General features: G+C 45.7%; 1 protein-coding gene across 1 annotated transcript in view; it reads right to left on the bottom strand.

Annotated features, from left to right (window-relative positions):
* CIMAP2 (ciliary microtubule associated protein 2) overlaps positions 1-25,881 on the bottom strand; it is a 37,383-nt gene that overhangs the window by 8,365 nt on the left and 3,137 nt on the right. Inside the window, exons 6-10 of the mRNA XM_003411059.2 lie at positions 20,548-20,685; positions 20,252-20,395; positions 18,529-18,690; positions 17,977-18,102; positions 15,497-15,630 (exon numbers count right to left, since the gene is read on the bottom strand). Coding sequence (XP_003411107.2) covers positions 15,497-15,630; positions 17,977-18,102; positions 18,529-18,690; positions 20,252-20,395; positions 20,548-20,685 — 704 coding nt within the window. The remainder of the gene's footprint in view (positions 1-15,496; positions 15,631-17,976; positions 18,103-18,528; positions 18,691-20,251; positions 20,396-20,547; positions 20,686-25,881) is intronic.

Raw genomic sequence — 25,881 nt, 5'->3', positions numbered from 1 at the left:
TAAGTGCTTTGGAAATACAGCCATGGCCTTAAACATAGGGGTCCAATACAGAGGTAGGCTCAGAGATAAAGATTAAGTGATTTGTACAGACCTGGGACAGAAAATCTTTTTTCCTACCTCTAAGGCCACTGTTTCTCCACCATTACATACAGTCCCCCTTCAAAGACATTGCCAGCATACTCCCTTGCTTATAGTTGTTGTTATTGTTAAGTGCCATCAAGTTGGTTCTGACTCATAGTGTCCCTATGTACAACAGAACTAAACACTGCCTGGTCCTGTGCCATCCTCACAATCGTTATGCTTAAGCCCATCATTGCCGCCTCTGTGTCAGTCCATCTCATTGAGGGTCTTCCTCTTTTTCGGTGGGCCTCTACTTTACCAAGCATGATGTCCTTCTCCAGGGACTGAGCCCTCCTGACAACACGTCCAAAGGATGCAAGACGTAGTCTTGCCATCCTTGCTTCTAAGGAGCATTCTGGTTGTACTTTTTCCAAGATAGATTTGCTAGCTCTTTTGGCAGTCTGTGGTATATTCAATATTGTTCTCCAACACCACAATTCAAATGCATCAATTCTTCTTTGTAAAATTGCACTCCATAAATATATCTTGAATCAGCTTGATTCAACTACATTTAGACATGGTACTTGCCCCCTCTGGGGCATTGGAAATGTGCAGGAGAGTTTTGAGGCTGTCACAAAGACTGGGAGCCACAACTGGCAACCAGTAAGCAGATACTGGGGATGCTAAACATCACACCATGGGCAGGAGAGTTCAGCACTATGAAGAAGTGTCCCTCCCAAAACGCTGACAGTGCCCTGCTGAGAAATACTGGGTTATGGGGAAGGAGGGGGATGGCAAGTCTTTCTTATATGCAGACCCTGACCTGTGAGACAGGCTTCAGCATCCCTATTCTACAACTGAGAGAACAGAGAGGCTTGCTTACTAACCCAGGGACACACAGCTAGGAGATGATAGAGCAGACTTTAAGCCACATCTTATCCCAAAGTCCACAGACTTGTCAGAGCCTCCAAAGACTTCATGTCAGGCTGAGAAGTCCAGGCTGATCGTGGATCACACGGTCCAGTGCAGAGTCCAGGTTACCCACTGGGACACGAGCTATAAATGCTGACATCATTTGGAGAAGAAAGCAGGTGACTTATCAAAGACCACACAGTGTTAAGCAACAGAACCCCAGTCTCTTGGCCCCAATCCAGGGCTCATTTTTTTAGGGTCTATTATGATGCCTCATGGGGCCCCTGGATGGTACAAACATTAATGCGCTCAGCTGTTATCCAAAAGGTTAGCAGTTCAAATCCACCCAGAGGTACCTCAGAAGAAAAGCCTGGTGATCTACTTCTGAAAAATCAGCTATTGAAAACCCTATGGAGCACAGTTCTCCTCTGACACACATAGGGTCACCATGAGTTGGAATCGACTTGATGGCAACTGGTTTATTGGTGTAATGGCTTATAACCCCCTAAGGGTTCCCTGCCTCAGCAACTAGTAACTCAGATATGATAACGCAAAGTCAAATTCCACCCTGATATTACATCTTCCAAGTGACCTTTCCTGTGTCAACTGCACTTTAAGGAAAGCTTGCTGGCTACTTGATATGCAGCTGTTGGTTGGTAAAAAGGCCAAACACAACCAGATGCTGCCAATCCCACCCTGCCTGATCCGTCATACCTCATTTTCCCTTTCCATGTCCCACCCTCCAGCTGCTCAGTCACCCCCAAATAGGCCAGGCTGTTTATCCCTCCATGCCCGTACTGGTGGCCTGGGAGAGCCTCCATCTCTTCGAGTACCTTCCCAGGTAGACTTGGGTATTTTTCCGTCTGCCTTCCACACTCTCCAGCATCTTGCTGAGCCGTCTGCCATGTCTCTGGTTCTAAATCAATCCCCCTGCCCCATTTACTGCAACCTTCTGAGGGCAGGGCCCCCTAGACCCTAGCAGACGTTCACTAAATTTAATAGACTCTTCAATCTTTTTTCTTTCTCCTGAGAAAGGACACAAAAGCCAACATTCGGCTTTGTGTTCTAGGTGACCTTCCCACCAGGCCACACAAGCAGTTTATTCCACCACCTCACAATTGAATGCCCCAGCCCTTCCTTGCCCATCAACCCAGAAATATACACAAGTCTGTATGCCCACCCATGCCTACCCCCAAGAAAAGGAGAGGGAGGAAGGAAAAATAAAAATATGGCCTTCCCTTGGAGCTAAGGTTCTACTTTTTTTTTTTCCCCCACCTTGGGGCTAAGTTCCTACCTTTCCCTGGGGCCATGTTGTCTCTAGGGGAACCACCTGACTTCTATGTTGCAAAGTAAGTGTGTGTGTGGGGAGGGGGGTGAAGAGGGGAGAAGGACTCTGGGCTGAGCTTCCAAAGAGTCCCTCCTTCATACCCGAGTTCCAAACCTCTCACCAAAACAGCCAGGAGGTTAAGAGGAAAGTTACTGGGTGAGTACAGGTGAGGTGAGAACAAGAGGATGGGGAAGGCCCATCTCTGCCTTAGCATTCCTGGGTTCAAAGAGCCACTCCAGCTCCCTGGCATCATCTTCTAGAAAGCTGTGGGGCAAAGAGTAGGAAAAGTTTTCTGGACATAAAGAGAGAAGACCTGGGTTCCACCTGCCCTCATCCCCCTTCTCACCCTAGCCTGTAACCACGGGGAGTGGAGGATGGGTGCCTTCTCCAAGACTGTGAGCCACTCTGGGGCAGAGCTGCTGTCTGCTTCTCTTCTACAGTGTCCCAGTAGGCGGCATGGTGCCTGGCACATAGTAAGTGCTCAATCAATTTCTGAGGAATGCATGCACGAATGCCTTTTACTAGTGGGTCACTGTCTCTTTCTGAACTTAGGTTGTCTAAGCTGAAAAACATCGAGAGTGACACCTACCTTTTAAAAAAGTGACCGTATATAATAAATACATATGAAATCACTTTGTACATTATAAACACATTCCAAGGTTATCTGTTTTATTTTTATTATCATTATTATAGAAAATGGACATTTACTATTTCAATTTTAGATATCTGTATAAGAGCTTGGCTGCTATCCAAAAGGTATCCACCAGCTCCTCCTTGGAAACCCTAAGGGGCAGTTCTACTCTGTCCTATAGAGTTGCTATGAGTCGGAATTGACTTAACGGCAACAGGTTTGGTTTTTTGGTTTTGACAAGGAACGTGTTTTTTAGTTTTAAAAATTAGAAAAAGGTAATATGCATGCTGAAGTACTTAGGGGAAGTTGTGCTTGATGTCTGCCACTTACTTTGAAATTTACCAAAAATATAAAATGATTAATGGATGGATAGGTAGAAAGACATGCCATAAAGTAAGAAGAGTAAAACATTAGTGGTACACTCTAAGTGGTGGCGTACAGGTGTACACTATAAAATCCTTTCCACTTTCCTGTATGCTTGAAATTTTTCATGATAAAATGTTGGTAGGAAAAACTTAAAAGGAAAAAAAAAAAAACTCTGCTAGGTCAAACTGGAAGTTCTCCCAAGCGTTCCTTTTCAGAGCCCCCTGGACCGTTTCATCAATTAATTCACTAATTAATTCACTCCTCATTCAACAGCTAGAGAACGGAGAAGTTCTGTTTAGTAAGAGCCACAGGCATATGAATAAACAATTTCTATACAATGGGAAAAGTCTCCATCAAAAGACGTTATCTGGAAAAATCAGACAGAGGAGTTGTGGAGGATGGATAGTTTTCCCAACAGAGACTCAGGGAAGGAAGTTCAAGGACAGAGCACAGTGCAACCAAGGCCCAATGGGCTGAAGATTACCAAGTGGTGCAAAGCACGGCCTGGCTGGTGCACAGTGCGCTGCTGTTACACAGCCAGAGGCTGCTGGGCCAGACGGAGCAAAAAGAGATGGCTGTAAAAGCCAGAAAGGCAGCGAGATATAAAACCTGGTCCACTGGGCGGTCAGGCATGTTTATGAAGCACCTACTCTCTGGACAGCACTGTTGTTGGCTGCCATGGAGTGGACTCGGACTCAGCGGCTCCATATGACAGGGTAGAACTACCCCACAGGGTTTTCTAGGCTGTAATCTTTACATGAGCAGATTGCCAGGTCTTTTTCCTATGGAGGCACTGAGTGGGTTCAAACCTTTGACCTTTCAGTTAGCAGCGAAGCTCTTAACTGTTGCACCACCGGGGCTCCTTATACATCGCACAAGAGAATGAAAAGCAAAAGGCTAACTTTCCCATGCAGGTGTTAAATGCCAGGCCCCCTGGCTAGAAGCCTAGAATCCTGTGGTTTGACAAGCACCAGCAGCAGTGAAGCTTGGGAGTGACCGGTAAGAAAGATTAGCCGTAATTACACATTCCAGACTAGAAGGAGACTTTGCCTGTCTCCCACACACACCTTCCCTCACCTGAATGAAGACAGCAAACTGGCACATTGTTCAAGGACATGTTGCATTTTGGTAACCGTGGCCAACCTCCCAACCTGGTGAAGGAGGAGAAGCTGAAGTACAGGGCTGGAGTCAGGGCCCCAGGTTTCTGATCCTTGCCCTGCCTCTGGGCAAGTCCCATCACCCGTGCTGATCCAAGCCTCAGCTACTCAAACATAAGATGGGGGGAGACAGCACTGCCATTTGCCCTTTGCACTTCTGTAGCACCTCTGCACTCTGTAGAGTACTTTTACATCCATAATCACACTGGTTTTTTTTTTTATATAATTTTTATTGTGCTTTAATTGAAAGTTTACAAATCAAGTCAGTCTCTCACATAAAAACATATACACCTTGCTACACACTCTCATTTACTCTCAAGTTTAAAGTATTTCTCAAGTTCTTATAATAGTCGTCTTACACAATATTTGTCCTTTTGCAACTGACTAATTTCACTCAGCATAATGCCTTCCAGGTTCCTCCATGTTATGAAATGTTTCACAGATTCCTCACTGTTCTTTATAGATGCGTAGTATTCCATTGTGTGAATATACCATAATTTATTTATCCATTCATCCGTTGATGGGCACCTTGGTTGCTTCCATTTTTTGCTATTGCAAACAGTGCTGCAATGAACACAGGTGTGCATTTATCTGTTCGTGTAAAGGCTCTTATTTCTCTAGGGTATATTCTGAGGAGTGGGATTGCTGGGTCGTATGGTAGTTCTATTTCTAGCTTTTTAAGGAAGTGCCAAATCGATTTCCAAAGTGGTTGTACCATTTGACATTCCCACCAGCAGTGTATAAGAGTTCCAATCTCTCCACAGCCTCTCCAACATTTATTATTTTGTGTTTTTTAGATTAATGCCAGCCTTGTTGGAGTGAGATGGAATCTCATTGTAGTTTTGATTTGCATTTCTCTAATGGCTAATGCAAATCGACCCTACGGCAGTGGGAGCGGGTAATGGCTAATGATCATGAGCATTTCCTCATGTATCTGTTAGCCACCTGAATGTCTTCTTTAGCGAAGTGACTGTTCATAGCCTTTACCCATTTTTTAATTGGGTTGTTTGTCTTTTTGTGGTTGAGTTGTAGCAGAATCATGTAGATTTTAGAGATCAGGCGCTGGTCGGAGATGTCATAGCTGAAAATTTTTCCCAGTCTGTAGGTGGTCTTTTTACTCTTTTGGTGACGTCTTTAGATGAGCATAGGTGTTTGATTTTTAGGAGCTCCCAGTTATCTGGTTTCTCTTCGGCATTTTTAGTAATGTTTCGTATTCTGTTTATGCCTTGCATTAGGGCTCCTAACATTGTCCCTATTTTTTCTTCCATGATCTTTATCTTTTTAGACTTTATGTTTAGGTCTTTGATCCATTTGGAGTTAGTTTTTGTGCACGGTGTGAAGTATGGGTCCTGTTTCATTTTTTGCAGATGGATACCCAGTTATGGCAGCACCACTTGTTAAAAAGACTACCTTTTCCCCCAATTAACTGACACTGGGCCTTTGTCAAATATCAGCTGTTCATATGTGGATGGATTTATATCTGGATTCTCAATTTTGTTCCATTAGTCTATGTGTCTGTTGTTGTACCAGTACCAGGCTGTTTCGACTACTGTGGCAGTATATAGGTTCTAAAATCAGGTAGACTGAGGCCTCCCACTTTGTTCTTCTTTTTCAGTAGCACACTGGTTCTTGACTACCACCCTGGAGTGACACTGTTGTTGTTGTTAGTTGCTATCAAGTCAGTTCCAACTCATGGTGACCCCATGTGTGCAGAGTAGAACTGCTCCATAGGGTTTTCAAGGCTGTGACCTTTCCGAAGCAGATCACAGGCCTGTCTCCTGAAAATTCTCTGAGTTTGAACCACCAAGCATCAGGTTAGTAGTCTAGTGTTTAACCATTTGCACGACCCAGAGACACCTCCTGGAGTGATGATGTTTCGTGCCGTTGAGTCAGTTCTGACTCATAGCAACTGTATATACTGCAGAACCAAACACTGCCTGATCCCGTGCCATCCTCACAATTGTCATTACATTTCAGCTCATTGTTGCAGCAACTGTGTCAGTCCATCTCGTCAAGGGTCTTCCTCTTTTTCGCTGACCTGCTCCAGGGACTGGTTCCTCCTGATAACATGTCCAAAGTACGTGAGATGAAGTCTCATCATCCTTGCTTCTAAGGAGCACTGTGGCTGTACTTCTTCCAGGACAGACTTGTTGGCTCTTCTGGCAGTCCATGGTGTAGTCAATATTCTTCACCAACACCTGGAGTGATAGGCAGCATTAACAACACCATATCACCATTAAGAGTTGAGAGGATCCAATGAGAACGCCTCCATCCATTCAGTCTCCATTCTTTTTATTATTATTATTGTAAATATATCTGTAACAAAACATTTTCTGTTTCAACATTCTTCACAGGTACAGTTCTGTGACATTAATTATGTTCATCATGTCATTCAACAATTGCCACTACCCATTTTCAAATTTTTCCATCACCATTCATTTTTATTAATTCTTACCTCCTGCTTTCCTTTTATTAATTTTAACCTTTTTTTAAACTTGTAGAGTTGAATGATTTTTTTGTTTTGTTTTCAATATTTCTTGTTTAATAAAAAAAGCAATTAAAGCTATGAATTTTCGTCTGACAGGCGCTTTGACTATATTACATAGGTTTTCATTGTAATAAATTTCTAAATAGTCTGTAATTTCAAACTTGATTTTCTCTTACACTCAACATGTATTTAGAAGAGAGTTTTCAAATTTCCAAGTACTTGGTTTTCGGTGTTATCCTTTTGTTGTTAATTACTACTTTATTATGTTACTTTTAAGAAAAAGTGACCTAAATTCTTCTACCTGGGTTTTTTTTTTTTTAATTTAGATGTTTTTAAAAATTTCACTGTGGTAAAATATATAGCATAACAAAATATTTGCCATTTTAACCATTTTTAAGTGTACAGTTTAGCAGCATTATATTCACCATGTTGTGTAACCATCACCACTATCCCTTTTCAAATATTTTTCATGATCCTAAACAGAAACTCAGTACTCCCTAGTCTCCCTTCTCCTCAGTCCCTGGTAACCACTAATAAACTTTTGTCTCTATGCATTTGCCTATTTTAGGTATTTTATATAAATGGAATCATACAATATTTGTCCTTTTGTGTCTAGTTCATTCGGCAAAATATTTTCAAGGTTCATTCGTGTCATAGCATGTATCAGAACTCTATTTCCCCACATGGCTGAAAAAGATTTCATTGTATGGATATACTGCAATTTGTTTATCTATTCCTCTGTTAACAGACACTAGAGTTGTTTCCACTTTTTAGCTATTGTGAATAATACTGCAATGAACATTGGTATACAAGTATCTCTTTGAGTCAATTTTTTTTAGTGGAATTGTTGGATCATACGGTAATTATATGTTTAACTTTTTTAGGAACCATCAAACTGTTTTCCACAGTGGCTATACCATTTTACATTCTCACCAGCAATGCATAAAGGTTCCAGTCTCTCCATGTTAGACATTTTTAATGAGATTTTCATAGAGGATTAATTTTTGTAAGTGTTCCATAAGTATCTGAAAATAACGTAGAATTTTGTAAGATACAAAGTTTTAAGATACACCTATTCAAATCCTCCAAATCATTATCTATCCTTATCTGTCAAATTCTCAGACAGATGTGTTAAGAATTTCTATTATAGTTTTGGGAACTTGACATTGTTATTTTGGGTGTGTAAAGGTTTACACTTCTAACATCTTCATGGCCGTTATTTTTTATCATGATTAAATATTCATTTTTGTCCCTTTAATATTTTTGCCTGAATTCTACTTTGGTTATTTATATTACCAATTTTTGTTGTTGTTGTTAGCTACATTTGTTTGGTATATCATATTCAAATACAGTCTTATGTATTACATCTTCCCATTGCTTGAGCTCTCAATGCTAATTCATTTTTCATTTGGCTGGTGTATATCCTCTAGTAATATTTTCAGAAAGTATATAATTGGTATACATTCTGAATCCTTCTGTGTCTCTTTTGCCTTGTACATGAATAATAGCTTGACTACACAGAAAATTCTACAGTCTCAATTCTTTTTCTTGAGAATTCTATAAACAGTGATTTCTATCATTCATGTTTCAGAAGAGAAGCCCAAAACATCGGATTGTCTTTTCTTTAGATTGCAGATAACTTGTCTTTTTAGATGGAACATTTGCAAGATTTTTATTTACCATTGAAACTTAGAAATTTCACACTTCAGTGAACTGAAGGCATATATTAACCTCTTTTCCTCCTGAAACACCACTAAAACAACAGCAAAGGAATAAAAATTAAAAGTATATACGCACAAGGACAAAAAGAATAGAAGAAGCAATAAGAAAATATATTTTGGCAGTTGGAAACAGATAGATGAATCATAAATGACTTAGCAGACACAAGGAAATTAAACTGTAAGTCAGTAGAGAGTAAAGCTAAGAACCTACCCTTCCTCCCTCCACCACCAATCTGAAAGACCGAAAATTGGCAGCACCAGGTACCTCTGAAGTAGGAGTGAAAGTGGAACTGAAAACATTACTGATCTAAAGTCTGTTTAGTATCAGTTTCTCTCCCCAATCTCTACAGCCAGATGAGTGCCCCTCGTTCAGCCTGGCCGAAGATTGGGGATATGTTCTCTGGAGTCACTAAAACAGAGGGTCTCTGTATAGGATGACAATAGGCATGGTCGAAATCATGAGTATCATATTGAAAATAGGGAAATGAACAAAAGTATAATCACTAAATATGGAGACCTCTACCCTTTCACTCTTCCCTTGGATTCTAGAGCTCTGGCAGCCAGACTTACATCCCCTAGAAGATCCTTCTCTGGCCAAAAAAAAAAAAAAACAGAAAATATCTAACAATACTGACATTGGCAGTTTCTCCAGCTTGATCACCCTATGGTGAAGTCCACAGTAAACAAGTATGACTCCCCAGCATGTTTTCTCCTTTTTCAAAATGGGTAACTGAGCTTGACATAACTAACTCCCATGATGAACCCATAAATTTTTCTCCATCCTCTGCCTGCCTCCTCCTTCACATACCTTTGTTAATGACTTTGTTCTAAACTAATGTTAGTGACTTTGTGCTTTGTTTTAATCTGATGCAAATAACTTTGTTTTGTTCTATCCTTGACCACCTGTGACTTACAACCCGCCCAAGGAAAATCAGAGTCCCAGTGTCTGATATGTATATCTTTAGCCTGATAAAGAGATGTCCTGGCATGTACCTCTTTAGCATGATAAAGGGTCTTTTGTCACTATCTTGTAATGAATAACTCCTCCAGCCAGGCCATCTGGGAACTACAAAGGTACTTATAATCCTTGCAAGATTCTATATAAGCTTTAATGTCAAATTGCTCTTTGGAACTCCATAGAGACAGCCTGTGTTGCTGCCAGTCCTTGGTGATGTATACATCTCCTGAATAAACTTTCTCACTCTTTCTGACTTAGAGTGTGTTTCATTAGCTTGACTCCTCCAGGGCATGGACCCTAATCAGGTAACACAAGTGCCCCAGAGCTTTCAGTAGGATTTTTACTGCCCCATCTCCAATATCGGTGCATAGCCAAGGATCACCAAGCATTTGAAAAAAACATCCCTGATATGGACAATCGAGGCCAAAACAAACACACGAGAAAAGGGATTTGGGAAAGAAAAAAAAAAAAAAAAGACTATGTCAGACAAATGTCTTAATTATTAATTCCTCAAAGAGATAAAAGAAAATTTGCATCCAGAAAACACAAGCATGTTGTTATTAAAAGTAACAGAAAACATAAAAATAACTCTTAGAAATTAAAATATGAAAACAGAAGTAAAATTCAGTGAACGAATGAGAGAACAATTCCGGACACCTGAAAACAACCAGCAGCTCAGAAGTGCCCAGCACAGAACCAAGCACAGAGCAGGTTTTTCAAATGAACGAAAGAAAGTATAAGGGAATCTTTCTGTCTCATGACTCACCTGTGCTCTGTAGAACAGGCCTCCTCATTCAAGAGCCCAAGTGAGGTCAGGGTTTCAGAGATGATGCCAAACTGAGAACCAGGGAGAATCATGCACCAACCTAGCAATCTGAGACCTACAGGGTGATTGTCTTCCTTTCAGGAGAACCCATAAGCTTTAATTAAGTCTCACAATGTCACTGTAGGGTATAAACTGTTCCCCTTTTACAGATGGGAAAACTGAGATCTGGAGGATCAAAGCGTGACTCTTGGCTGGAGGTGGATCTTAAAGGAGAGCCTATAATAAGTTTTATGAACTGTCTCCAAAGATTTTGTCCTCTTTCTATTTGCTTTTTTTTCCTAATTACAAAAATAATATGTTAATTTTGAAAAATTCAGACATTTCAGAAAATAAAACAAGGTAGACTGTGAAAGGCTGTAAACCCACCCTCCAGTGGTAACCATGGTCAACAGTCTGGTACCTCATCTTCCATATTGTTTTCTAAGTATATGTCAATGTATTTTTTAATGGGATCATATTCTGTTTTAAATATTCATATTATTTACTCTTCCAGAGGAACATTATAATCAATCTATCCAGTGCTCTCACCAACCTCTTTAGGATTTGACTCAAATGGCATTAAATATGTACATTTCCAATATTGAGTTCTTTGATCCATGAACATGGTATTCTTTCCAGTTACTCAGTCCTTCTTTAAGATCTTTTAGGAAGGTTTTTATCTTTCTTCATTTATGCTTTAACTATGTCTTATTAACTTTATCCCAATACATTCTATAGTTTGTGCTTCTAATAAGAATGGGATCCTTTTGTTTTTCTCAGTTGAGTTTTCCATTTACTACAGATGTGTATAAAACAATCATTCATTCATATACTTTACTGCACTTGCTTCTTCACTGTAGAGTTTTAAAATGAACTCTGTTGTATTTTTTGGAGCCCTGGTAATGCAGTGGTTAAGAGCTACAGCTGCTAACCAAAAGGTCGGCAGTTTGAATCTACCAGCCTTGGAAACCCCATAGGGCAGTTCTACTCTGTCCTATAGGGTTGCTATGAGTTGGAATTGACTCAATGGCAACAGGTTTTTTTTGTTGTATCTTTTAGGCAAACACACATATCATTATAAATTGCGATAATTTTACCCTTCCTTACCAATATTTTATATTTCTTATTTTTCTTGTCTTACTGTATTGGTTGGAACCTCTACAACAATGTCGAATAACGCCGGTGATAAGAACTTCTCTGTCTTTTTCCTGACATTAACAAAAAGTTCCTAGCATTTCATTGTTATATTCAATGTATTTGGCCTCTTCTTTCAAAGTTTCCTAACCCCCCATCAGGAATCAAATGCCCACATATTTCCTCTCCCCCAAAACCAAAACCAAACCCATTGCCATTGAGTTGATTCCAGGTGACACAGGTAAGTGGTAGACATAGGATCATAAACCAGGTTAGAAGGGAAATCCTATAACTCCCACAGTCCTGAACGTTGGATGTGATAACAGCAGTGAAAGAAGAATTTCAGACCCAAGAGGTAGGCAGATTTTCAGGGGGGTGGAGGGGTAGGGAGTTAAGGACCCAACAAAAATGGGGCAGCCCTTCCTTCCCTAGAGCGCTTTGCTAAGAAAACTGCATGTAGGCTGGAACTTTGCTAAAAGGGTGACGGGCGAGTGGTGGCCTGCAGGAATCATGATGTGGCCCTCTTCTTAGCATCCCAAAGCATCACATGGGCATTAGTGTGTGGAAAGGACCATGCCCTGAAAGTGGGAAGGATCAGATTCTGGTCCCAGCTCTATCATTCTCCAGCTGAGTGACCTTGAGCAAGTTGTTGTCTCTCCCCTCTCTGGGCCTGGTTCGAGGCCTTTAAAATAAGGCTAACCACTTTGTTTGAAAGAAGAAAATGCTTTTGTGCACTAAAAATGTTCCACGTGAGTTACGATTAAACAAGGCAAATTTCTATTCCTTCCTACAATCCATTAAAAATGTATAAAGGAATTTTTGAAAAGTTATCAAACAACAATGGGAGAAGAGACATCAGAGACAAGGGATATGGACATGTTTTTGGAAAACAGAAACTGGAGGAAGGCATTAGCAAAGCTGAGAAGGCTGAAGAGCAAGCTGCCTGCAGCAGGGGGAATTGATGATTAGCATGCAAATTCCTGCCACAAAACCCCACAAAGAACCAGAAATTTGGGGCACCGGCTATCCCAAAAAGCAGGTACAAGACCAAGGGATGAAAATGGGGGAAACTTAGACTGCCCCCCTGACTCCCCACTCACTCAGCAGAAGACTAGAGGCTCCCAAGGGGGAAGGCCAGCCACAGACAGGCATCATAGTGAAGATGGAGGGATTAAGTCCATATGCTGAATGATGAGACCTTCCAGGCTCCTTCACAAAACACCAGCAACCAACTTATCCATCCAGGGTGGAGGATTCTTTTCTAGAAAAGCTGAATAACCCCAAAGGGAGCACCTAGAAATATTGACATTTGAGGGTCTCCCAATGGTATGACCAGATCCTCATCCAATTACTCCCAGTGAGACCACCAACTGACACCCCCACCACCCAGACTAACAGTATTTTTTAGCGCTTTCCTCTTAAATATGAGCAAGAGGAGCCAAAAAAAAAAAAGGTACTTGGAACAGTCAGATACAATGCAGGAAGTAAAAGAAAACTGAAGAAAAATTATAATATCATTAGATAAAAGAACATACTGTGCAGATTACACAAGAACCATGTGCTATTAATAAGAAAGAAAATAGAGCAATCCACAACATGAACCAACTCTTAGAAATTAAAAAACATAATTCCCCAAATTTGTAAATGCAAAAATAGGGTGGGAGGATAAGGTCAACAAAATTTATCACAAAGTAGAACAAAAAAGGCAAAGAAGGAAAATGAGAGAAAAGAAGGTAAGAAAATTAGAGTATCAAACCAGGAATCTAACATTTATCTAAAAAGAATTCTTTATTGTTGTTGAGAATATATACAACAGAACATACACCAATTCAACAATTTCTACATGTACAACTCAGCAACACTGATTACATTCTTCAAGTTGTGCAACCATTCTCATCCTCCTTTTCTGAGTTTTTCCTCCCCTATTAACATTTTTATTAACATAAACTCATTGCCGCTAAGTTTCCTATCTAATCTTTCAAGTTGCTGTTGTCAGTTTGATCCCATATAGATAGCTCTTAAAGGACCACAAGTACTCAAGGCAGACGTTCCTTTCTAACTAAGCTATAAATGGAATTCTTTTTTTTTTAATTGTGCTTTAAGTGAACGTTTACAATTCAAGTCAGTTTCTCATACAAAAACTTAAACACGCATTGTTATGTGACCCTAGTTGCTCTCCCTACAATGTGACAGCACACTCCTCCTCTCCACACTGTATTCCCCATGTCCATTCAACCAGCTCCTTTCCCCCTCTGCCTTCTCATCTCACCTCAAGACAAGAGTTGCCCACATAGTCTCATAAGTCTACTTGAGTAAAAAGCACACTCCTCACCAGTATCATTTTATGTCTTATAGTCCAGTCTAATCTTTGTCTGAAGAGTTGGCTTCAGGATAAAGGGAATTCTTAAAAGAGAGAAGAGAGGAAACAGACAGGAGGAAATCAAAAAGAAAAAAACTCAAAAAATTTTCCCAGACATAAGGTCTTGAGTTTCCAGATTAAAGGAACCCACCAAGCACCCAGCCCAATGGATGAAAACAGACCCACACTAATACCTATCGTCATGAAATTGCAGAACATGAGGGGCAAAAAGAAGATCCTAGAAACTTCCAGAGAAAAACATAAAGATCACAGACAAAGAATGGAAAACCAGAATGGCAAAGGACTTCTCAACAACCATACTGGAAGCTAGAAGGCAATGGAGCAAAGCCTTCAAATCTTTGAGAGAATATTATTTCTTCCCTAGAATTTCATTTCCAACCAAACTATTAATCAGACGTAGAGAAAAAAAAAAAAAAAAAACCTTTCAGGCATGCAGCCAAGCAAAAATCTTACCCTCATCACCCTTTCTCAAGAAGTCACCAAACCAAGTAAGTAAATAAAGGAAGAAGACACAGGACTACTTCGATTAAAAAATAATAACAATAAAACATTAAGCAAAGAACTGCATTTAAAAGCTGGTTTTCCCTGAGCAATCCCCAGAATCTGGTCCTTATACCCTTACCTTAGTTTCTAAAAACAAAATGATACTATATTTCATCAATTCTAAAATGCACATTTATTCGCATTTTGAGATTTCTGAAATGGAGCTGATATTGCAATTGATGGCCTCTTAGGTCAATAAGAAGGAGCCCTGGTGGAGCAGTGGTTAAGTGATCGGCTGTTAACGGAAAGGTTGGTGGTTTGAACCCACCACCTGCTCTGAGAAAGAAAGATGTGGCAGTCTGCTTCTGTGAAGATTACAGCCTTGGAAACCCTATGGGACTGGTCTCCTGTCCTATAGGGTTGATACGAGTCAGAATCAACTCAAGGGCAACAAGTTTGGTTTTTGGTTCAGGTTAATAAAACAGGACAGCAGCTAACACTTGCAAGCTGTTTACAGTTATGTTAGCCATGGTATAATTTCATGTACATTTTCTTCCTAAGACTTCACAACAACTTCCCAAAATGAGTTTTATCAACCCCATTAGGTACACCAAGAAACTAAGATTTACCCAGGGCAGAGCCCAGACCCTGTAGGTAGTGGGCCGAGGATTTAGGGCTGACAGAGTACCTTTTCCTTATCGGGAGTTTTAGACAGATCATCTCATTGAGGTCTCCTCAGTGGTCTGCTCATGTGACAGAGAGCTGAGGGAAGCGAGGCTGAGCAGTGAAGCGCCCCACCCACCTCACACAGCCAGCCAGAGTAGAGCCAGGATCTGAGCTCAAACCTCTCTCCACTGCCTCTGCTGTTTGGCTGGCATGAGGCGGAATGAGTGCTCAGGTGTGGGGGTGTAGGATGAGACAACAGAAATAGATCGGGAAGGCAGATAAATTTGTAAGCAAGACATACCGGGTAGGCCTGGAAAAAGACCTTAAAAATATAAAACTGTTCAAAACCAGGGAACCAAGCATGGGGAACCCTCCACCCCTCCTCCCCTGAGCTCCAGGTGTACTCACTGCAGAAGCATGTCCCAGGCTGGGTCCGAGGGGTAGCGCTTAGATTTGCCCAGGTATAGAGACCTGTATCGCTGCCGTGTGTCCTTTGTCTCCATCAGCCAGGTGTTGAGGTAGCGGCCCACACCTACGGGGTTCTGCACCAGGATATTAGCAAGCTGAATACCTGGCCTGGAAACGGGCTCTCAGGCCTCCCTCTCCTCTCCACTGCTCCCTGCTCCATCCCACCCAGAACCCATTCCTGGGTCGCAGATACAAGAGGCTCAACAGAGAGGAGATGTAACTTGCCCAAGGTCATGTAGTAAGGACAGGATAAAGGCAGGACAGGAACTCAGCTTCCATGGAGGACCAGTGCCAAGCAGCAGGCCGGGCAGGGGTTAAGAACAAGAGACCAGCTTCTAGTTCAGGGTTAAGAAGAACTTGCTCCCACAAGGGACAGGCCTGCTGCATGAGGGAGTGGTCGCCAAGGTTGGCGGTGGGCAAGCAGAGGGGTTTCCTGCCCAGGGGAAAGGGCAAGGCAAGCTGTTGGAATCTTGACCTCACTAGCCCTTCCCACCTTCTTGGAGGACTGGCCCTGAGACAGCAGCGTGGCCAATTAACTCTTGTCTAAACATTTTACCTGAGGTCCGCAAGTGAAGAGCCTCCCCTTTGCAGAGGTACAGGTTGGAGGTGAGAAAAGGAAGGATGAGGAGGTAGGGAACCGGCCACCGGCTCTCAAGAGAATTGGGCGGTGGGGATCGGTCACACTGGGGACTGTGCCATCCCACAGGGAGATTAGGAGCTGGTGTGGCTGTCTTGCTGCTCCCCTCAGAGGAGGGAGTGCTCAGGTGTGGGGGCGTAGGATGGGGCAACGGAAACAGATCAGGAAGGTAGATAAAGCTGCAAGATGTACCAGGGAGGCCTGGAGAGACCTTAAAAATATAAAACTGTTCAAAACCAGGTAAAACTAACCTGTGCTAATACAATTAAAGATAGGGACTACCTGCCTGGGGGAGGGGGCTCAAGGGGTTCCTGGGGTGTTGGAATGTGCCATTGAATGCTGTGGGTGGTGATTATACAGGGAAGTCCTCTTTGTGACAATTTATGGAGCGGTTTACTTTGGATGCATGTACCTTTCTGTGTGATTATCAGACGCCAATAAAAGGTGTACTTAATGGCATCCGGAGCAAAGGAGAGTGAAGAACACCAAAGACACAACGAAAATATTAGCCCAAGAGACAAAAGGGGCCACATAAACCAGAGACTCCATCAGCCTGAGACCAGAAGAACTAGATGGTGCCCAGCTACCACCAATGACCGCCCTGACACGGAACACGACAGAGAGTCCCTGATGGAGCAAGAGAGAAGTAGGGTGCAGAACTCAAATTCTACTAAAAAGACCAGACTTAATGGTTTGACAGACTGGAGGAACCCCAGAAGACATTGCCTGCAGACTCTCTGTTAACCCAGAACTGAAACCATTCTAGAAGCCAACTCTTCAGACAAAGAATAGACTGGACTATAAGACACAAAATGATACTTTTGAAGAGTGTGCTTTCTTAGTTCAAGCAGATACACGGGACTAAACAGGCAGCTCCTGTCCAGAGGTGAGATGAGAAGTCAGAAGGGGATAGGAGCTGGCTGAATGGACACAAGAAATTTGGGGTGGAAAGGAGGAATAGAGATAGCAACTAGGGTCACATAACAATGTGCATATAAATTTTTGTGTGAGAAACTAACTTGAACTTCCACTTAAAGCAAAATTTTTAAAAAAAGGTGCACTTAAACACTGAAGGTGGGCAGTAAGAAAGAGAACGAGGTGCAAATTTGTGCAAATTTGTGCAAATTAAGAAGGCAAGCATACAAAAAAACACAAGAAATTACCTATTTCACACCAACACTAGCAGACTAAAGGTTATATCACACACCTGGATGGCTGTCTTGGGTGAGGGGCAAGAGAGCAAGAGTGGGAAAGGGTTGGGGGGAGAAATAAGTGAAACAGGAGACAGCCCTGTTCACCCAGGGACAAGCAATGTGCCCACTCCACCAGCTGCCCCTGGGGCCCCAAGACAGAAGCAAAGAGAGGATGGAGGGAGAATTTCTCTTGGGCAAGTAGAGTGGGATGGCTCGAGGTGATGGCCCTTAGCACAGTGGTTCTCAGAGTGTGGTCCCTGGAGCAGCATCATCGGCATCACCTGGGAACTTGTTAGAAATGCAAACTTGCAGGCTCCACCCCAGTCCTACTGAATCAGAAGCTCCTGGGCCCAGCTCTCTAGGTGATGCTAAAGCATGCTCAAGTTTGAGAACCACTGCCTTCAAGAAATAAGAGAGTGGGAGTGGGTGTCAGGTCCCTTGGGGAAAAAAGAGGGGATCCAGGCCTACTCAGAGCATCAGTTTCCAGGGAGCAAGAAGGGTTTGGGGCTATCTGTAGCATAGGAGAGGGGTCCCTTCCCATCACCATGTGCTCCCTGCCCCCGCCAACCCTGCGCTGCAGACCAACTCACCCAGCTTCCCAAAAGCATCTGGTAGGCTTTTATGCCAATCCTTTTCGAGGACATCAGGAACGGTGGCCGGTTGACGTGCTTACGCTCCACCTTGTGCTCAACCCATGTACCAGGACCAGACGTGGCCTAGGAGTAAGGCATGACTGTTGGAATCTGGAGAGGCTCTGGCAATGATCAGCCCCACCTGGGGCCGGGCAGGTGAAGGGGGCTCCTGGCAGCAGACCTCACCCACCTGGAAGCCCTGGGCCTTGTGCCAAGGATGGTGGGAGGTACCCAGCCAGCTCCCAGCTCCCCAGGGGCCCATCTTCCCAGGGTGTCCTCATAGACAGGCAGGTAAACTGAGGCTTGTAGAGTGAGAGAGACTTATCCAAAGTCACTGGTAAGTGCAAGACCAGGACTGTAAACCAGGTGGGTCTCATTCCCAAGACTGAGCTTTTCCCCCTAAAGTACCCTCCCCCACACACACACACACAGACACACAAACATACACAAATACACATGCAAGAAAGCCACCTTCCAAGAGAGGAAGGCAGGCCATGAGTGCACACTGACCAACTTTCGGGGGCACTGGCTAAGGGTGGTCCAGTAAATCCTCTCTGAAGGAGTTTTTGGGTTGCGGGAAAGCTTCGAAAACACCCCACGTTTCTTATTGTGACGTGAGTTCAGTTCTTCCACGAAGCTCTTGAAACTCATCAGCTCTCTGGGCTTTATTTTCTGAGACACAGAGAAAGAGTTTCATTACACCGGGAAAATCACGATCCCACTTTCTTGATCACAGCAGCAACGAAAGAAAAGCAAGTACAAGCAGCAGCGAGGCACCACTGACTACCCTGCCCGTGCTGGCATCCCAAGGCCAGGCTGTGTTTGGGGAGGGGGATGGCTGGCCAGTCTCGAGGCCCACTGATCTGGGCAGGTGGACACAGACTGTGTCTCCCACCCACCAGCTGGGGTTAGTCTGACATAGAGTCTATTGCAACACCCACCAACACACCCGCACTCTACGACCCAGCTTGCGTTTATCCACTTGTTCTTTTTCATTCATTTAACTGGCACTTATTGAGTCAGGCATTGTTCTAGGCAGGGGTGATATTCCAAATATTTAAAAACCTGTGTAGCCTGGGCACTGGCCAATTAGAACAGGCATTGGCTATAGCAACTGAGAGGGGTCCCAGAGGCCTTGCTGTGCTGGGCAGGAACCGTTTAGTAGCTGGTCATGGGGATGTCTAGAGGGTTCCAGGGGAGAGGCCAGGTCAGCAGGCTCAGTACAGTGGCTATTGACTACCTGGTTCAAAAGTATTTCAACACCTATCCACTATCACCTCCTTGCCAGCTGCCCTGGTATCCTTTACCACAGCACTCATCACCTGCTAACACTCTATCGTTTTCTCTTTTAATATGTTCATTGGTGATTGTGTGTCTTTTCTCATCAGAATGCACATTCCACAAGGGCTGGTTCCCCAGCACCTAGACTATGACCTGGTCTATTTGTACCCACTGAGCATGAACGCATAACCAGCTGCCCTCAAGTGGATTTTGACTCATGGCAACCCCATGCGTGCAGAGCAGAGCTACACTCCGTAGGGTTTTCAAAGGTGTGACCTTTTAACAGCAGATCACCAGGCTTTCTTCCCAGGCACCTCTAGGTGGGTTCAAACTTCCAGCCTTTAGATCAGTAGTCAAGTGCTTAACCGTTTGTGCCACCTAAGGACTCCAAGTGAATGTACCATGGAGACAAAAGAAAACCCCAAGTCATTAGACAAATAATTCTGGTTGCTACGAACATGAAGAAAGCAAAGCACCATGTGCTATGAGAGGATGTAATAGGAATCTGATAGGAGAGGGGGTATTCGGCTAAAATCCTACCTCAGTTTCCCCTCATGGACCTCCAGTTCTCTGCCTCATTAACAGAGCACTGCCACTAAGCTGACCAGCTTAGGTGGGTTCATGACGCCTGGGCAGTGTTTCCGAAATGGCAGGACACCCAGGGCTGCTCTGTTGAGGCCCCCACAGGCCTTGTGGCTAGTCCCTGCCCAGCCCATCTGCATCCTATGCAGTGTGTGCCAGTGCAGAGGACAGAGGGCTGGCTGGGAAGTCAGGCAGACTTACTAGGGTTCAAATTCCTTACTCGGGCTCTGCCCCTAACCAACTGTGTGGCCTGCCTCCGTTTCCCCACAGAAGGGGGAGTCAGTAAAGAGCAACTGTTCCTGGCATCAAATAGTGAGGCTTGTCATCCCCTTGGGGAATGTCCCCCCCTGCACCCCACCCAGGTACACACCTGCACAGAGTAATGTCCGTAAGGCTGGGGCTTGGTTCGGTCACCAGAGAAAATATCATAAGGACCGCGGGTACCGACTGTTCGTGCCAGGTATGTCTCAATGCCACTTTTCAAGAAGTAGGTCCCTGGTCCCAGACCACTTCCCTAGAGCAGAGCAGAGCAGACGATCCCTACAGGAGAGCTGCTGAGGCAAGTCCATTGCCCTCTCGGGGTCCCTGTTTCCCCATCTCCTTTGGAAGCCTTCCTCTGGGCCTGTGCAAGAAGGTGGGCAAGGCCTAGCCAGGTGAGGGGGATACCTGATGAGCCAAGGGGGGTGGCTTGTTGGTCATCCTGCGCATGAGGCCCTCAGAGTGGGACCGGTTCCATGCATTCTCCTCCAGCTTCGTGTATGGGTTGCCCTTCTCTCCATAATTTCCAGGACCTGGATAGTAGTTCTGGGGTTGGGGCGGGGTGGGGGTGGGGATTAAAGACCATTAGTCCCACTTCTTGAGCCAAGTGCAACTGAGGAAGAGATAACTGCAATGCTGGGGAGCAGGACTTTCAGTGTCCCTGCCTGCTAACTGTCTCCCAACACACAGCATTGTTGGCTATGAGCCTCCACCACTGCCCAGACCTTCATTTCCAAGTTCAGACTCTTCACCAGGGCCCCACGGCCTGTCCATCTTATCGCTTACTGCTCCCTTCCTCCATCCCTGCCATTCCCAAACACATGCCATCTGTCCAACCTCCTTGCCTTGCCTTGCTTATGCTATTACTGCCACCCAGAATGCCCTCCCCACCTTTTATTGCCATGGAAAATTTTACCAATCCTGCAAAGTCAGCTCAGAAATTTCCTTTCCCTATAACCTCAGATGGTTACTTGCTTCTACCTGGGCAGGCCCATCCTTTACACCCATGCATCATAGTCCTGCATTTGTACCAATGGCTTTCTTACTCTGCTGTGGACGGTGCTGTGGTCTGGAAAGCTCCGGAGTTCTGGGTTCCCATTTTGACTCTGCTGTTTCTGACTTCAGTGACCTTTGGCAGACCACTTAATCTTTCTGAGCTTTATGCTCCACATGTGTATCATGGGAATTGTAATACTTTCCCCCAGGGTCATGAAGTTAGACAATGTCTGCACAGCCCCCTGCTCAGTGCCTGGCACGCAGTGGCCATAGTCTCATGTTAAGTCAGAGTGGGGGGTGGGGGCAGGAGGAGGTAGAAGTGGCCAAGAATTGTGGTTAGGATCATCACCTGGTGCCCCGACCGCCAGGGTCAGAAGTGTGGTCTTGTATATAGAGAGAGGAGACTGCTCTGTAATATGGGTGTGTGAGTAGGACCCTTGGGAAGGGACCCAGCCTGCTGCTGCCCTGCACTTTTTAGCCACACGAGGGCGCTGCCGCTCCACAGATGGCTTGGCCCTGCCTACCTCCGGCCCTGGAACTTGGCCCTGGGGAAGTAGCCTGAAGAGCCCAGCCTGGAACAGGGCAGGGAGCTCTGCAGCGGGGAGGGCACCCTGGGCGGAAAGGAACTATGCTTTATCTCCTTCCAGGGCTCCAGGGTCCCCAGGTGCATTTAGAGACAATCCCTAAGGTGGAAGCTGGGCCCCTGCATTGCCTGTCAGGTACTTCGCAAGCCTGAACATCTTGGTCCTGGCAGCCACCCGACGAAAACTCAGGAAGTCAGCGCCATCCGCAATTAACAGCCAGCCAGTCGCTAGAGTTCACTTCAACTCCTGGTGACCCCATGTGCATCAGAGTAGAACTGTGCTCCCTAGGGTTTTCAATGGCTGCTTTTTCGGAAGTAGATGGTCAGGCCTTTCTTCTGAGGCACCTCTGGGCGGACTTGAGCTTCCAACCTTTTGGTTAGCAGCCCAGCTGAGTGCAGCAACCATTTCCGCCACCCAGGGGCTCCCAATTCCATCTCTGGAAAGCCATAGCACTGGGCTTCTGCTCTAAAATCCATCATTTTTCTGAGCCTCCAGTGTTTGCCAGACACTATGGCAGGCACTGGGTGAGGGCGCAACGAAGACCCCCCGGCTCTGCCCTTGGCTTGTGGCATCCTGGGAGACCTCAGGAATGACAGTGATAGCAAAGGGCTAAGGGCAGCTGCTACTCACTGAACTCACACCCTGTGCCAAGCCCAGTGCCAAGCTCATTTCTTCCTTCAAATCTTCAGGCTCAGAGCAGTTTAGGAGCACACTTGGGCTGGTGGGAAAGCCCACTATTTTAACAAGAATGTCATGCTGAGAGTTTTGGGGATCCAGGAAGGAGTGATTAATTCTTGGGGGAGGGTGAGAATGGAGGAATCTTCATTTATAAGATTTTTTTTTTTTTGGACCTTGAAGAATGAGAAGGATCCTAAAAGATGGGTGTGGGGAACGTGGGAAAGTACTCCAGACAGAGGGAGCAAAGGCAAGAAGGGTGGAGCCGTGCCTGTAGGGGCGAGGCGGGAGAGTCATGCTGGGAGGGGACAAAGGCCAGGCTGAGGTGTTCAGACCTGATTCTGAGGTGTGAGGGTGCTTCGTGACTCTGGCAACATGGAGGAGAGACCAGGAAACAGGTGAAGGGGCCACCCCACATCCAGGCAGGGCACTGGGCACAGTGGCCTGGGTCAGGGCTAGAAGAAAGTAAGTTGTAAAAGACGAAAGCACAGACCGCCTGGGTGACTAACTGGATGTGGAGACAATGGCAGGAAAAAAGGAAACAAGGTGGCCCTGGGTTTCCAGCTTTGGCCTCTGGGCGGTGCCATTCCACAGAAAGGGCAGGCTGGGGGAGGCACTGGAGAGAGAGACAGAAAGTGACTGAGAGAGAGAGAGGTGGCACAGTGGCTAAGGGCTCAACTGCTGACCAAAAGGTGGGCAGTTCAAATTCACCATCTGCTTCTTGGAAATCTTATGGGGCAGTTCTTCTCTGTCCTATAGGGTCACTATGAGTAGGAATTGACTTGATGGCAATGGGTGTGATTTTTGTTTGCGGGGGAGGATCTTTAGGGTGGGGTCTAGAGTAGTGCACGGAGACCTGGCTGGTTGAGAGGGCTGGGAAAGAGGTGCCACGAACGGAGACGAGCAGAGAAAATCCAGGGCTGTGGGCCCAGGGGGCGAGAGTGTAGCAGGAAGAGTGGTGAGCAGCAGCACCCAGTACCACCAGGGGTGGGGTTCAGAAACCAGGAGACAACCTTGCCATGCTGTGGGCTGCTGGGGAAGAGGCTGCAGTGCGGTGGCACCTGAAGCTTTGGTGCTGGCACTGGGGAAGTTCCCGTGGGGGATCAGTGCCCTCTGCACTGGTGGCTTTTGCAGACTTGCAATGGGTGGGGGAGGAAGCTGGTCACCAGAGACACAAGGAGGCCACCAAGTTCCCAGCCCAGCTCTCAGGACAAGATGACAACTGAGCAAAGCAGGTCTTGGGCCATAGGCTCCCCCAGGGCTGGCTTCTGCACCCTCTGTACCTCCTTGCTCTTGCTGTCCAGCCCGGAGCCCAGGAGAGAGGCCTAGCTGAGGTCACTGCAGGAGCGGGTGTGGGGGCCAGGGAGAAGAGGAGGCAGCCGAAGGAGGGAACAAGCCGGGGCACCTTCACGCCACTCAGTGTCTGGCCTGCCCTTCACTGCTCACTCTTCTGTGTATTAAACAAACACTCCCAGACACCCTGGGGCTAGGGACTGGAGACAGGGAAGGAAAGAAACAGAACAGCTTCGGACCTGTCCCCACTGCCTCTGTCATTAGAGGGGCTGAACTCTGACATTCGATATTGTCCTCCACACATACAGTCAAAGAACCAAATCCCAGAACTAAGCAAGCCAAGCGTGTGGACACCTTGGGTTCAAATCCTACTTCTGCCACTCACTAGCTCTGTGACTGTGGGCGGTGGTGTGACCTCTCTGTACTCCAGCTTTCTCATCTGTAAAATGGAGGTTATGCTAGTGCCCACTTCATAGGGTTGTTGTGAGGGCTGAATACATTAGTGCATGCCAAATGCTTGGAACAGTCTAGAAGTGGTGAGCGCTGTGTGTCAGCTATTATTACTTTAGGCAAGAAGGTAATGACTCATCTTTAAATGCCTCCAGGAATGCCCTCGCCCTCAATTGCACCTGTAAAGTGTACCTGCACATCCCCTGAAGGGAGCAAGGGGTAATTTCCAGCCCTCATGACAGTTTCACAGTGGCTACGCCAGCCTCTGAACACCGCCATGAGATGTGGGAGAAAGGCTCTGGTTTTGGGGCTAAGCATTCCCACGGGTGGATCCCAGTCCCCTGCTTGCCAGCTGTGCAACCCTGAATCAAGTTGCTTACCCTCTCTGAGCCTCCCGGGCCTCATCTGGAATAGTTGTAAAGAATTAAAATGTTTTGGAGCACCTAGCACTTGGTAGGCATGCACGCACGTATTTAGTCCACAAATACTTCCTGTGTGCCAGGCACTGCTAGGCCCTGAGGACTCTGCAGTGAATGGGCCAGGCAGACAGTCGACCCTCAGGAGCTAACACCCAGTGGGGAAGAGACACGTAGCACACCCCCACAAGAGGGACTCCAGGGAAGGGGAGATGTCACTTCGTGGGGGGTCAGGAAGGCTTCCTGGAGAAAGGGACCTTGGAACTGGGAACTGAGAAATGAGTTCCCTAGAAGAGGAGGCTGCAGGGGGGAACAGCAGGAGCAAAGCCTCAGCCAAGAGAGCAGTGGGAGAAGGATGACAGGGGCAGGTACAGGGAGCTCAGGATAAGAGGAGGTAAGTGGAGGCTGGAGAAGAGGCCACTCCACAAACTGCAGAGTGCTATGCGTGTGGGCATGACTCCTGCCGTCTCCTCCTGACCTCACTGAGCTGGAGCCTCAGTGTCCTCCTCCCTACACGGGGTGATCATTCCACCCACACCACTGCCCAAGTAGCCTTCCTGCCACCCCACCACTCACCACCATGACCTCCTGCTGGGACACCTGTGGCAGCCTCCCACCCCTCACCCCCACAACCAGGGTGTTCTAAAAATGTAAATCGAGTTCGTTGCCTGTGAAAACCCTCCACTGTCCCCTGCCAGTGGTAGCAAAGTCCTCATGACCCAGCCGCTCACTCCCCTGCCCCCACTCCTCCTCTTGACCCCGCCCACTCCTCTCCAGCCACACTGGCCTCCTGCCTGTTCCCACCATCCAGAATGCTCTCCCCCAGATACCACAAGTCTCCACTGCTCACATCCTGTAGGTCTTTGCTCAAATGTCACTTCCTCCTGGAAGCCTTCCCCGACCACTCTGTACGGGTTACACCTCCATCACTCTCTATTCCCTCCTCATCTAATTTCTCCTCATAGCACTGGTTATATATGTATTTGTTTCCTAATACTCTTGTCTCCACCACAAGGACATCAGCTCAAGGACAGAGACCTTGTCTTCATCACTGCTGGATCCCTAGAGCCTACAACAGTGCATGGCACTTAGTAGGTGCTCAATCATTATCTGCTGGACGAATAGCTGGGCGGGTGGAAAGATAGATGGATATATAGATGGATTAATTTGTTGAGCATCTAATGTGTGTTGAGCCCTGTACTAGAGATAAATCAGACCTGTCCCTGCCTGCAGGGAGCTCCCAATCTGGTGGAGCAGACAGATGTAGGATTATATGACAACCAGGGGGCTCGAGGCAAAGACACTAGAAAGCAGAGCGGGTGTGGGGA

The sequence above is a fragment of the Loxodonta africana genome, chromosome 3, assembly GCF_030014295.1.
Source record: "Loxodonta africana isolate mLoxAfr1 chromosome 3, mLoxAfr1.hap2, whole genome shotgun sequence".
In the NCBI taxonomy this organism is placed as follows: domain Eukaryota; kingdom Metazoa; phylum Chordata; class Mammalia; order Proboscidea; family Elephantidae; genus Loxodonta; species Loxodonta africana.
The sequence above is the reverse complement of the archived record's forward strand: the minus strand, read 5'-3'. Positions and strand labels throughout refer to the sequence as shown.